The 15,453-nt window shown below is 33.1% G+C and overlaps 2 protein-coding genes across 2 annotated transcripts; both read right to left on the bottom strand.

Moving 5' to 3' along the window:
• Positions 1-230: 230 nt before the first annotated feature.
• On the bottom strand, positions 231-7,381 carry LOC145575935 (uncharacterized). Its single transcript, XM_081633724.1, has 6 exons — positions 7,210-7,381; positions 5,467-5,523; positions 5,323-5,371; positions 4,833-4,873; positions 806-865; positions 231-652 (listed from the first exon to the last, which is right to left on the bottom strand). Exons 1-6 carry the CDS (start codon positions 7,273-7,275, stop codon positions 599-601), a joined length of 327 nt encoding a protein of 108 aa, XP_081489850.1. The 5' UTR covers positions 7,276-7,381; the 3' UTR covers positions 231-598.
• A 2,171-nt stretch (positions 7,382-9,552) lies between these two features.
• LOC145575934 (hydroxymethylglutaryl-CoA lyase, mitochondrial-like) lies at positions 9,553-14,347 on the bottom strand. The gene is made up of 9 exons (XM_081633723.1): positions 14,071-14,347; positions 12,526-12,687; positions 12,275-12,431; positions 11,907-12,086; positions 11,741-11,821; positions 11,488-11,651; positions 11,093-11,229; positions 10,325-10,440; positions 9,553-10,074 (listed from the first exon to the last, which is right to left on the bottom strand). The coding sequence occupies exons 2-9, from the start codon at positions 12,684-12,686 to the stop codon at positions 9,793-9,795; spliced, it is 1,278 nt and encodes a 425-aa protein (XP_081489849.1). The 5' UTR covers position 12,687; positions 14,071-14,347; the 3' UTR covers positions 9,553-9,792.
• Between the last annotated feature and the right edge of the window lie 1,106 nt (positions 14,348-15,453).

Genomic DNA, 15,453 nt, shown 5'->3' with positions numbered 1-15,453 from the left:
TAACTTCCTCTCATGACTTAGGCACTAAAATAAACAACTTTTTACATTTTTTGCTAATTTAATTTTTTAATGTACTAATCAATCTAACTTGATCCAATTTGTTAGATTACTCAATAATTTTTACATACATTGACATCTGTAAAAGTCAAATAATTGCAATTAATCTGGCATGAAAAATTTGAGTGCAAACCAAATAGGTCACTTGCATAGTCTTGTATTAGCTGCAAATATTTTAGCTACGAGCTAACATGAAATAATTGGAATTATAATATAATTATCATTCATCATTCAAGCAACCAATGTTGTGGTGACAGTCATGTAGTAAACTTCCGATGTGCTTTTACAGCACTTGCCACAGTAGTCAGAGGATTAGGGGACCTAAATCTTCAGATGCCAATAGTTGCTTGTGCGCAGTAGAAAGTCCACCCAAAAAATTAGACTATCGTCACCAAATAAGCCTAGATGATCCCCCAAAGCAATGTCAATACAAAACACTGAAAATGGACAGACACTGCTGTCGAATCATCTTAGATCTAGGTATTACTTCATGTTAATTGGAAAACGGGCAACAGCAAAAACCATTAAACCAGTTAACAACTCAAGACGAGTTTAAGAAGTTTTCCATATCTTCTTTGCTTAGCTCTTCATGAACCTAGAACAAGAAACCAGAATTCATCAGCAACTATACAATATACTCAACAAATAAAGCTTTTAGTTATTCATTCATCTAAAATTTCATTTTGGGTTGGGTTAGGGGTTGGGCATGAGAAAAATGTACACTGTCAGTCTAAATATGATTACATACAAGTCTCTGATAGATTTTCTGGAAGGCGTCACAGAACTTCTCTGCCTCAGCTGGGCCAACCTATCAAGAAATGAAAATTTATTAAACCACCAGACTGAGAATAAGACATTATAAGTGCTAACTGTTAGTCAAATAAGTACATATCAGAAATCAAGACGTCTTACAGCAACAAGATAAATCCATTTCATTCCCAAGCATTGTTGGATGTCTTCTCGATCCAAGACTAATTTTTACTTAACTAACACTACAGTATAATCAAATATCACCAAACGACAGCTCATCTAAGTAATGTTTCCTCTGTCCCAGCATCCCTAAAACAAGTTAACATATACGTTTTGCACGGAGATAAAGACGAGATAGATGTGAAGAGTGAAAAAAGCTGGCGATTTGGCCTACTGAAAAGGGGATGTCGACATCTTTATGTGACATCCCAGAATTGAAGGTACTTTGCTAAGGGCAAAGTAAGTACATGACAACCTCTATGTGCCAAACAATAGAAATGCAGTTCAGGAAGTCTTTTACAAAAAAAGTATACTAACCCAGTGAAAGAGTCAGATAAGATACTGATGCCAAATCTAACTCACCTAAAAATTTACCACCAGATAAGCAAAACAGACGAGGAGCCCCATCATCTCAACACAATTGGCATGTGAAGCCACTGGAGAGGAAGTGCAGCTACAATAAAAATTTAAAAGCAAATAAAGTAACCTATCCGTGGGCAGTTCACTGCAAAAGAGGAAGCCTTCCAAACTAAGTAAACCATCATAGCTCTATAACTTGATGATTCTCCAACAATATAGCAAGGCAAGACTCAAAAGATCACCAATTAGTGTGAAAAAAACACAAGAGACTTGTCATCAAGAATGATTTGATAAAGCTCAAGTTCACATTGGTGTTTGAAAGAATCTCAAAGGCATCCACACATTAACCTAATGAAAGAAACAGAATTAAAAAGAACAATGTGATGTCAAGAACTTATAGATTTCACTCAAAAGACCTTCATCTTACAGAATACAGATAATGATGCCTCAATAAAACCACAACTCATGCAAGAGTAAGGAAGTCTCTCAGGCACCAATGACGTTGTCTAAGGTCCAACTTCAACCTTTGATTCATACCTGAAACTCAATAGTCTTGATGGAAATTGGAAGGCCTAGTCCACAAGTCACCCAAAAGCCTTCAAAACTATTAAAAATGCAAATTATTCTGATTGGTCTAACAAACACAACAGGGGAGGTGATTTCAGAGCACCAGTGGGAATTATCACAAATTATACAACAATTGGAAAAAAAAAAGTCATAAACAGCTCCCTAGGGTGAATACATAGGTTGTACACAACTAAAATTCATCCCAAGAAGCTAGTTTGAAAGTAAATAACTCACACCCATAAGACCCATAAGATCCTTCTGTGACTTGCAGAAAACCTTGAACAAATATTTAAATGGTAAAGTTCTATCAATCTCTCAATGGCTTTTTGGACTATAGATGACACTCAATCCAATACATATGGATCTAGTAAGGTCTTCAGTCAAACTACTCATCTTACAGGCCTGGTGGAAATTTTCAAGAAATTTTGGAGTGGTTCACAGTGGCCATTTAGAAGTTCATTTGAAGCTCGGATTGTCATTTGATATGTGATGCTGAACCCAAACCTGTAATTCCTCAAAATATAAAAAATAAAAAGGAGAAGGGCAGAAATTGAAGATTGTAACACATGTCTAAGCAGAAAATCAGCATAGAAAATGAAGGGAACTTTCTTCAGATTGCATAATAGATTGCAGGACCTTCCATAGTTGGTAGAAGATCCAACATTAAATGTTCAAACAAATGTCGAATGTCATGCTATAGAAACCATTAAAGAAATGAATGGAAAATATTTCAAAAGGCTTTAGGACAAGGTCTTAAGAACTGAAGCACAGGTTGCCTAAGATCCAAATTACCATTTGATCCATAGATGACATTAAACTTAGAATCAAGACACAACAATGATTCAAAGTGTAAATATGATTCAAACATCATTTTTTGACACTAGAAAATAGCAGAAAATATTAAGATTTCTTTCCTTAAATTTGTGTTATTCCTAATCCAAAGATGATACTAGCATCTCAATCACTCTGAATAAGTCCATTCTGAACTCTGAAGATCTCAAACTAACGGGGAAGAATAGGTGACACACAAACCAAAAAAAAAAAAAAAAAGTCCTACACACTTTGCAGGTGAAAAATTTCAAGAAATGGTTGAATGAAGGGTCCTAGGAGACGGACACATGCCACATTCAATCCTTATATGACACCAAAAATACACTTTTAATGGCATTGGTAAGAAATCTCAAGAAATAGTTGAAGGGTCCCAGGCTGAGACAAACATATGGAGTACAATTAAGTCATTTGATCCTTATATGACACCAGATATCTGATCGCCTCCTATTTGATGACGACATAATTCAATAACCATGCCCGTGAAAGCCTTCTATATTTTGGCGGAAAATCTTGGTAGAATCCTACAGTCACCCAACAGCTTTATATGGCATTATAGAGTAGATACTTAGTAGACACAGACTAGCAGCTTGATTTCCATGAAAAATACCATGTCTTTAGAGTAAAAGCTATTAAGGCAATATTATAAATTTTTAACTAAAAGAAGTATCCAAATTACTAACACTCATGCTCCCAGGATTGAAGAAGTTAATGATGGTCATTCAGTCCAGATAAGACAGCACACTATCCAAAACCAAATTAAAAAAGCGACTTCCAATGAGGTATTCCAAGGGATGGCTGCAATTTTTGATGGGAATTGAAGATGCTTCTCCTCAAGATACCTAATTGCCTTTGAGACCATTAATGACAGTAGACTACAAATTTATAGGAAAACACTGCACTTCTAAACACCTAGACTAAACCACAATTCATTGAAATGGCTACTATTATAGATAATATGATCAAAAGGAAGCCAAGAAGCATCAGTAAACTGGAGGCATCTCTTTGATGTAGTAACTAACAATACTTTGATGAGGAAAACTAAATGCAAGAATGACTCGTATTAATCTTATATTTGGGGTGAAGATTCTATTTTCATATGAGGCGTTGTTTACCTATCAAAACATTACCTAATACTACCCATGAGCCATGACCTCAATCTAACAATTCCATTTTTGTCTAAATTGCAAAGTAAATGAACTTTTAGATGTGGTATTCGCTAGTGACCTTTCCGGAACCTTGACTTGTCAGATGTGTCTGAATTTCATAGAAGTGTAAATATTCCCAATTTCCCATAAATAAGACACTCACTAATAAATTTTGTATCTTTAAATGTCCCTTTTTACTCCATCATTCCAACTCCACCCAATAACTAAGGTCTGAGGATGATCAATGCTCATGGATAGATACTAAAGCCTTAAAGATTTACCAAGCTACAAGGTAGGGAAGAAGAGCTTGGAGAATATAAGGTTGGCAATTGCTAATTTTGAGCCTATTTCATAATATCAATTCAGGGCCTTCAGGCGCAATAAAGATGCACATTTAGTAAAGATGATACAATCATGTGATTTGTTGATAAGATACCTGAACTTGGATACTGTTACAGCTAAACTTATGGTTGTTGACCAAACTAGACCTTACCAAAAGAAAGAATACGTAGTATAACATTTAAGATATTCGACAAGCACAAGATATGTAATCCTAGCATCTAAAACTCAAACCATGACTGCAAGTGGCTTCCTTGATAGACTCCTACACATGGACTTTACGTTGATGAGATTCAAAAGAGCTAATAAAATCTATCAGCTCACATAGATATTGGTACCTACTAATTATGTACACACCAGCAAAGCATCACATGGAAACATACTCCAGAGTAGTAATGAATTCCGAAAGCGAAGAATATATTATATTAAATTAAATTGCGAACAAATAAAGTGCCCCTATACGATAATATGTTAGGCTTAATTATAAATTACCATTAAGCTTTATCTATCAATCAATCATGCAATGAGAGTACCATAATACAAAAGAACCACATGTTTGCTCACCTTTTTTTCTGCGGTAGATCTTAATTTATCCCAGAAGACATCTGTTACGACAAGTGGGAAAAATATCAAAACAGTTCGGCAAAATAGAATCAATTAAAAGAGCAAGATAATCACCAAATAACATCATTTAGCTTTTTACACATTTGAAGAGCAGCTAAATTATCAAAGAGAATTGGACACATCTAAAGCCTCATAGAATTCCAAAATACTAAATAGAAAACAAGGTCAAAATGTTGGTATACAAATTTTGCATGAAATGTTTAATGTTGTCAGCAGGAAGATATGTTTTGTTATGAAATTAATGCTTACTTGTGTCTTCTATTAATGAAAACAAAAGATACATTAATTATTGATGCAATAAGGAGAAAAGGGAGTGAGGAACAACTTATGAAAGCAAGACACCCTAACCATCTAAAATTTCACTCAAGGACATCGAAGGACCTGTCAAGCACTCAATAAACAACTATTTAATACCACTATTGGGCAATACCTTGGTTCTTGGTTTCTTGCTCACCCTGAGCATCTTGCCACTCTGATACCTGAAGAGAAAATAAGGTTACGTGAGGAAAACAAGAGAGTACAAAAAAAAAAAAACATGAAGCAAAATTATTGAAATAAAATAAAGTGAGACCACCTCCTCACTCTTTTCTACTTGTGAGGTCGATTGCCCTGATGATTCTGAGTCCGCTTGCTATTTATTACACAAGATGACAACATTAATCAGATGCAAAACAAGTAACAGGAAAAACAAAAACAACACTTCTTAAACTGCTCCACCACATTTTCAATCAAATTACTTCACAGAAGCCACTGAATTTCTATCTACATTATGATCATAGACAAGCCTAATCACCCCAAATATCAACAGAATAGAAACCAAGGCAACATTGAAATACTCCAACCATCTAAAAAATAATTCACATTGTCCCAAAACTCTATAGCTAAGTTGCACGGAAACGGATACGGGGACAAAAACGGGTACGGATACGGGGACGGGATACGGCAAAATCAAAATTTTAAAAAACGGGTACGGCTTGGATACGGCAAAAAATGAGCAAAATATAAATCCATGAAATATAAAAAAAAAAAAAAAAAAAAAAATTAAAAATAATCTATACAAACACAAATTATAGTACGGAGTACCATTTAAAACGGAAAAAGGTAAAAAAAAAAAAAAAAGAAAAATACAAGTAATTGATTTCTACACTTATAGTGACTTCAAATAAAAAATAAAAAGAATCACATGCTGCTGTACTGTTTGTAAGATATTCCGTACTAGACTACTAACCAATATTAATCACATTATTCACGTAAATAAATAAAAAATAAAAAAAGAAATAAGAAAAAAAGAAAACAGAAGGTGCGAAGAAAGAGAAAAAAGAGAGCTAGAAGCAGAAGTGCAGAACAGAGAGAGAAGAAAGAGGAACAGTAACAAGTCGAAGCCTCGTTCGCCGTTGTCGGAGTAGTCGCCACTCGCCAGTTGCCTCCAGTCACCGTAGAGGATTGAATTAAGTCGCACCTCTAAGGGAATCGCTGTTCGCAATTGTTAGGGTTTTTGAGATTTGGGGGAAATCGAAAATTAGGTTAGTAATTCACTAATTTGGGGTTTTTTTTCTGAAAATTTGGGCTGAAATCCTAAGGAAACGTCAGAAAATGAGCCACGCCGTCCCCGATACGTATCCGAGCAAGAGGCTAGCCGTCCCCAAATTGGCTTGCCGTACCACTTTTGAAGGGGACGCCTTGGGGACGTTTCCAAGCCGTACCCGTCCCCGAAACGTTTCCGATACGGGAGACGGCTACCATCTGACGAATCCGTGCATCATTGCTCTATAGTTAAAGTATGAGATGATCTCTTACAAGATCTTTATCATAATTGTGACCTCCCATTGTGATAACTTATACCGGACATCTGATATTCATACATGAAACTATAATTTTGAACAAAGTGAGTGCATACATATCAACTAAATACACACAAGCATTTCATGTAAACATTTTCCCGATTTGCAAATTTGGTTTTTTTTTTTTTTTTAATCCAACTTTTTTTGCAAACTCAATCGACAATGAGATTCCCAGAATTAAACTACTTACAAAAATCAACCACAAATTTAAAAGAAAAAAAAAAATCAAAATTCCCAAACAGAATTGCAGCAAAAAATCTTTTTCACTTCCCATGATAATAAAAATAAAATAAATTATATAAAACTACAGAAATTGAAGCTAGGGACAAATCCCATCAATCAGAATTACAGTAGCGAAAACCCCATCAAGAAAATCAACTATAAAGCCCAAAATCAAGCAGGAAGAAATAATTAAAATTGGGGAGAATGAAAGAAAAATCTAGGGTTTAACAGAGAGAAGAAGAGAGAGAAATTACAGAGTAATCTGGAGTTCGAACAACAGGGAAGAGGAGAAGGAGGCGTTGAAATTCGCGCTCATCCATGCTGCTTGCAACTTTGGATCGATCTTTGGTTGATCAAATATCAACTTTGAGGGGAAAAAAAAACAAGGAGGTCTCAATTTTGAAGTTGTAGAGGAGAAAATACCTGTTAATATGGCATCATAAGTGGGGGAAGCTCGTAGAGGAGAAAATAAAAAAATAATTGATTTCACCTCTCATATTTACGAAATTGCCATCATATTAACATAGGAGGTTAATATGGCATATTAACTAGAGGAAGCTCGTAGAGGAGAAAATACATGTTAATTTCTCCAATTTCTTTTAAAACTCCGCGTATGGAGAAATGAATTATGTATTTAAAAACGGAGGAAGTAATAAGGTGTTGTTAAGGAACTAACATGTCATCTAGTTAGGCCCTGTTCTTTTGAGCTTCTGGACAGATCAGAGTAGATTTCAGCAGAGCAGAGCAGATTGAAGTAGAGCCGAGCAGAGCAGAGCAGATTTTATTATTATTATTATTATTATTACTATTATTATTATTACTACTATAACTATTATTATTATTATTATTTATTATTATTATTATTACTACTACTACTACAACTAATACTATTATTAATATTATCGCATTATTATTATAATCATTAAATTTTATTATAAAATATTAATTATTATTATTATATTAATTATAATTATTATTATTAGTATTATTAAATATTATTTAATTATTATTATTATTAAAATTAATAAATATTATTTTATTATTATTATTAAAATTAATAATTAGTATTATCTTTAAATATTAGTTATTATCTTTAAATATTAATTTTTATTATAAAAAATCAATTATTACTATTATTATAATTAATATTATTAATAATAAGTATTAGTATTACTGTTATTATCATTATTATAATCATTATTATTATTAATATTATTATTATTAATAATATAATAATTATTAATTATCATTATTAAATATTAATTTTTAATATTATTATTATTAAATATTATTTATTATTATTATTATTAAATATTAATTTTTAATAATATTATTATTATTAAATATTAATTATTTATTTTTATTATTAAATATTAATTATTATTATTTTTAAAAATTAATTATTTATTATTACTATTAAATATTAATTATTATTATAATAATAATTCAATATTAAGTATTATTTTTAAGCAGAGCAGAGCAAATTGAAGCAGAGCAGAGCAGAGAAGATTTCAGCAAAGCAGAGCATAGCAGAGCAGAGCAGCTCTAAAGAACGGGACCTTAGTCGGTTAAAGTCAGTTGCCTAAGACTTGTGAATAAATCTCGTCCATGACCACAATACACCAAAAGAAAAAGGAAATTTTGAATAGTCAAAAATGCCAAATAGATTATGTTAGGACCGTATCAAACAAGAAGTAATCATGATTCACCCGAACTAGATTAGTTTTGATAGATTTTAGACGTTTTTCCATGTTACTATGTAGTAAGAAATATGAAGTATTAAAGATATGAAGAATAACACAAATTCTTCAAAAATGGTGTACGTTAATTTATTGTAAAGTTATTTTAAGTTACATTTTATACTACAAAAACTAGTGCGCGACCCGGACGTTGCTTCGGGTATTACTTTGAGTATTTTTATTAAAAAATTTGAAAGAATTTTTTTTTTCATTGTTAGTAAATTATAATAACACAAAACAATAATATACTACATTACTTTGAGTATGTATTTATATATTTATGTGCATATACAGAACATGATTAGTTTCTAGCTTAGATGGTAATAAGTTAAACTTCATTCAATGAGGTCTTGCGTTCAATCATATTAGCCCTTATAATATTTAATGAATTTATAAGAAAATACACATTAAAATAAAATTCAAACCAACGACAAATTAAAAGTTACGTTTTAAGGGGCTAAACTTACCATAAAAACATCCAAAGTTAACCTCAAACTGTTTCTCACAAAAGTCAATCCGGGAGTAACTCTAGCCATTGACAATTTGACTTCCCCACAATTCCACCTTATGTACACGCTTTTCTAGCCATTGACTATTTGACATCCCCACAATTGGTCAATTCCACCTTTCTTATGAGTTACAACTAGATTTGGAGCAACTCTTTTGTTTAGAATGAATTAGGCCTAGAATGATGCGTTAGTGAGCAAAATGTTAATAATTCAAGTGCGAAAAATGAGGATTTCATCGTGTCAACAAGTACTATTATTTGCTACGGGTATATTATATGGAAACATTTGTTTTAGGTGCATAACTTGAAGTACTTCTATGTTTGCTAGCGAACATTTTTCAAAATCAAGATACACTGCATAAAATTGCACTTTTTTAAATCAATCAATTGTTAAGCGGGATGTATCCCAATGGTCTACATGTATATGAGGTTGTTTGTATATCTTTGGAATCAAACTTAATGGGGAATGCACTAGAGGCTTGACCCCTTTAATCAATGTGTGATAAAAATGGTTACAAAAATAAGAAATAAAAGACACGAGAATTATCGCCTCTCTTTTAATCTTTATTGTGATACCACCTCAGAGGCCATTATACTGCTGCAGGTGTAAGCTCATCATATCTTACAGCATTACAGGTTTCATATGTTGCTCGGCCCAATGCGATAGCAGTTTTAGAACCAGAAAGGCGACCCAAATGCTTGCAGATAAACTCTCCAGCAGAGAGCAGCTTCTCCAGGTCTACATTAGTAGTGATGCCAATTCCATGAAGCATGTATACCACATCTTCAGTGGCAACATTTCCTGATGCTCCCTTTGCATAAGGGCATCCACCAAGTCCTGCTACTGAGGAATCGAGTGTGCTGATTCCCATCTGTAAAGAAAGAAAATTATCGACATAAGAATTTAACAAGCAACTGGTAAGAAAATTCTCATACCCACCTACCCATCCCCCAAACAAAGTTAGTTCAAGTAGGTTCGACTAAATTCAGATATGGGAATAGGTAAGAAATGATAATAAGGGAATTCAAGTGCAAAAAAAAAAAGAAAGAAAGCCTAAGTCTAACCAAAATCAAACCCATCAAACATTGTGCAGTAGTAAACAGATAGAAATCTGAACTCACCTGCAGAGACACCAAAATGTTTGGAAGAGACTGTCCATAGGTATCATGGAAATGCACAGCAAGCTTCTCAACAGGAACAACAGCCATTACAGCTTCGAGCATGGGCATAACAGTGCCTGTAAAAAAAAGGAAGAACACAAATGACAAATGAAAATTAAAGATCATCAAAGTCTATGTAACAATTAAGCAAACTTGGAAAATTATGTGCTCAGTTTATCTAGTTGCTAAACCGGTCATATATACATGCTGCATATACAAAGTTGTCAATGGAGGTGTAGAAAGCTACGTCACTCTGACAATAGTAACAAGAAAGGAAAGATGAGAATATTACGGGCTACAGATCAGAATATCAACTAGACAAGTGGTCAACTTAAAGTGTGTCAATATGTGTATGTATATGTAACATGAAAAGTACATGCCATAGTCTTATTAATGTTGTGTTCCCACACCTGTGTCCAGTTTTAGGATAGTCCCGTGTTCAAAAATTTTTGCCCTAAAGTGTTTGACACTTGGATTTGTACCAATACTGAACACTTGCACCAATGTTTGAATTACACAGTTGGAAAATTTAAATTAAAAAAAAAAATCAAAGATTGACGCCTTTCTTTTAACATCAGACTATAATGGGGGCCAAGATATTAAGTTATGCCAATACATTACACAAAATAAGCTTAATTTCATTTTTAAAAAAAGAAGCTTCCTGCAATGGAGAAGCATTCTCCAGAAGGTAGCTCAAGAAGAGAAGGATAGATTGGATAACAACATTACCTGGTGTACCAGTGCCAATAGTATCCCCAAGAGAGATTTCATAGCAGCCCATGTCATACAGTTCCTTAGCCACATATGCCACCTTTGCAGGAGGAATAGGCCCTTCAACTGGGCACCCAACAACACAAGATACATACCTACACAATTATTTTCACATTTAGCAAATTAGCAATGATAAAATTGATAGCAATATATTAAGGTAATCAGTAAGCATGTGTAGCAGAAGAATGATCTTTAAATCAGAAGAAGTGATGCAAAGTGGACAGCATTATAAGTTTGTTATGGTGATGGAAATCGATAGCATAGGTAAACATGTCAACATTTCAAATATATTGACATACACATCAAAAGAATTCAAACTTTCAGATAAAAAGTGTTTTGGTGTAGAGCATTACCCACGAACTGGAATTGAGAGATTCTTAGCTGCTGCAACAACAGCTCGATAACGAACAAGACTTTCATCAATGCTACAGTTTATATTTGACTTTGAGAAGGATTCTGAAGCGGATGCAAAAACAGCAATATCCTTAGCACCAGCTGCTATAGCCGCTTCAAACCCCTAGATAAAAAGTTAAGAAACAGATCAGTAAAGCTATTCATGTCCATAACTATTAAGTACAGATGACAACCATGATGAAAGTCACTAACTTTTAGATTCGGGGTCAACACAGGAAGACGAACAGAATCCACATGACAGACTGCTTTCATAACATCCTTTGCATCTGAGAGCTGCAAAATAAAAGGTTTGCCTGAGGTGCCTGCAAATTTTGCAACATAACATAAAAGTAAAAATCAGTTTGAAAAAGGTTGGTACCTGAGGTACCCATTTGGGCGAAACAAAACTCGTTGCCTCAACAACGGATAATCCAGCAGAAACTAGTCTTTGGATCAATTCAACCTTTATATGGGTAGGCACCATGTTCTTCTCATTTTGAAGTCCATCCCTTGGACCAACCTCCACAATTTTCACATGATTGGGCATGCCATTTACAACCTGCAATAATGTTTGAATGCCATAAAAATAAGGTGAAAATCACGGACCAAATCCACATCTCACAGAAGCGTGGGCAGCAAAAAACGACATCATGGGTATATTGATAGCCAAATCTTGCTGCAAAAGAGCTTACATAACAGGTCCAAAATACTAGAGACCGAAAAACGAAGCCAAAAGTACCCAATTACCTTACTTCTTTTGACACCAGTGCACTTGTCATGATTTCCATATGTCGTATGATTTCTGCCCAGACTTAAGCTCCTCCAGCTGAAAGAATTACCACGAGTCTCCCTTGATTTCCTTCCCCAAAGAAAAGCATCTCCCATGTAATCTTCTGTATCCTCACTGCAACATTTCAAAAAGCAAATCAAATGAGAAAATCCACCCAAAAAACATTTGATATGAGATAAGATTATAAAAGAGCCTGAAGCTCACTGACCTACAGCTGTTAGATGTGCTGCACCTGTTTCCTTCAATCCATCGAGCTCCCATGCCCATATCCTCTCCTCGGGGTCGACAAGAACCAGATGAAAACCTTCTATCAAGACTGCCCATGCTAGGCAGCTTGTCAAAACTGAGGGGTTCCTCCAAACTTGACATTCTGAAATTAAATGTGGGGAAGTAGAAAATAAATATATAAACAAATTACTCTATCGATACTTCAATAAAGCCATGTTCAACATTGTTAGCATCTTGGCTATAGGCTACAAACCTCACTTACCACAAGCATTGTAAGAGGTGTTTCAACTTGTCAAAGCAAAAGAATCAGCTAATTATAATCAATCAGAAGAAATCGAATAATGCCAACAAATGCAACATCAAAAAAAAGGACCAGAATCACTTCATCACCCAACATTATACTGTAGTTTTGTTAACTTGTTGAGAAATAGGTGAGTCAACTACCATTTACATTGCACACTCCATGTGCATGAACCTACACGGCACTCTTGATTCCGCTTGTTTTTGTTTAAGAGTTTATTTGTTCCTTTGAATATGATCAGATTGCTCATGCTATTTTTCTCACTGGTAATTACATTTCAAATGGTCATACTCTACACTATAAAAGCATTTGCCTCCATGATCTTAAGTTTAGCTTCCCATGAGGAAAGTCAGGAGTTCAACACTTCGACCTCGATTAGATGACTAATTTTGTTCATGATTACTTATAGGAGTATATAATATTGTCCAAGTACCATGTATGGATGTACTTATCACTCTATCAGACTCTTCCTAAGTTCCTATAATATTAATAGCAAGTATACCAAATAAGAACGATTTTCGCCACACCCCATTTCATAGCATTTACAGCTGAAATTTAAATGGCTTACACAAATACCATGCCACAAGTCAATATTATCAGTTTGCTACAGCATAAGTGCATTAAAAAAAGACATAATTTTCTACCATCAATTCATTTCCAATTTATGCTAAACTTAGTAACAATCAACTTAAATGTTCTCTAATATAGCTAGTTCCACTTAAAGCAAGATAAACTTAGCATTTTAAGCAAAAATCCAAGAACTCGACAAAATGTAGAGTATATTTAAAACAAATTTAGCCCCAAATTTAATCAACTACTACTTAATAGATGTGCCAACACTTCAAACATTGACATCAATTCAAACCCAACAATTATATGTACAAGTACTACTCAGCTATCCAAAAAAAAAAAAAAAAAAAAAAAAAAAAAAAAAAAAAAAACTTCAAATTTTAAGAAAAGCTTATTAAAAAAAAAAACAGAGGAATTCAGTAATAATTTCAACGGTTCTACAAAAAAGAAGGCAGAAAAATAAAATTACATCCTCAAATTGTTTAATTATAACACCAATTTATCCAAAAACAAAGAGAAAAATTGTTTCCCCAATTTGTTACCCTAATTTTCTCAATCCTCTGTTCCCAATCAAACAAACAGGGGAATAAATAAACCCATCAACAGATCAACCAAAAAAATCAAAAACCCACAAAAATTAAACTAAAAACACACCTGAAATTGACTGAAATTTCCTTGAAAATTGAACAGAAATCCCTTAGTTTTTCTGGAAAAAAAAGGGGAGTTTTTTCCTCCTCTGCTTTTTTATTCCTCTAAAAAAACAAATAATACAGTAGTGAATAATTTTGTGGGTAGTTGAGGAATTGAAGAAAAAATAAATTAAAAAATACTATAATATGTAAAGAAAGCTAGTTGCTCATAAATCGTTCTTGGTATTTGGTGTAGAAAATGAAATGTAGAGAGAGAGAAAAAATGTGTGTTGATTGTTGAATGATTTGGGGAAATTTGATTATATGGCTTATTGTGGCAGTAAAATACTTTGTCCCATTTTAAAGGTTTCTAAAATTAATTTTAAAAAAATTAAAAAATCAACTATTGCCGACAAAATAAATTAAAAAAGGGAGGGAAATTGGTGGGTGGGTAGTTTTCAGTTGGAAGTTGGTCAATTTCCATGCATTCTTTTTGCTCTTTTTTAGTCAACTACTCTTACATATACTCGTATTAATATTAATAATTTAATATTATGAGTATTAGTTTTATTTAAGAAAATATTAATATTATCATGTTATGTGACTCTTGCTCTTTTGAGAGGAAATTACCTAGTACTTTGCGATTTTGCATTAATATTGGTAAATGAGTTTGGTAAATGAGTTTGGTAAATTTGACAATACTCCGTATTTGATATTCCTCTATTTCTTTATAGTTATAATACTTCTCTTTTTACGTTTACTGATTTATGATTACAATCGTTCACATTTTTAATTACTAATATGTAAAAATTATTAACATTTGATATTAAAATAGTATAAGGGTCTAATCTGATTTACTAAACTGAACTGACTAGAGCTGAACTGAACTGAATAATTTATGAAAGAAGGAAACTAGGAACTGAACTAAACTAAACTGAATTGATTAGAGATGAACTGAACTGAAATTAAGCTGAAGGAAACATGCCCCAAATTGAGACGGATTTAACAAATTCCCACATGACTGTATTTTGCATATCTATAAATCATCAAAACTAGTCAAAGCATAACACATAAATAGTCTAAAAGTCAAACTATTACAATTATAAAAAAAAAAACGGAGGAAGTATTTTTTAAATTTGATATTTGTTTCAGACCTAAATTTGATATTTCATGTAAATGCAAATATGATATATCTTAAATATGACACATTTAGCAAAGAAATTTTGTCCCTCATATTTGATATTTCTCGAATCTATTGCGTAAGCCAAATATATTGCGTAATTTGCCCCTCGTTAGATATGATTGATATTTGCCTCTTTGAAGTAACACTGTAGAAATAATATGTACTCGGTACTTATATTCCATGAAAAAAAAAATGAGGGTGTGGGTAAATATGGTTTGGTACAAA

Source organism: Chenopodium album, chromosome 13, assembly GCF_948465745.1.
Source record: "Chenopodium album chromosome 13, dcCheAlbu1.1, whole genome shotgun sequence".
Classification (NCBI taxonomy): domain Eukaryota; kingdom Viridiplantae; phylum Streptophyta; class Magnoliopsida; order Caryophyllales; family Amaranthaceae; genus Chenopodium; species Chenopodium album.
This window is presented reverse-complemented; position numbering and strand designations above follow the sequence as displayed.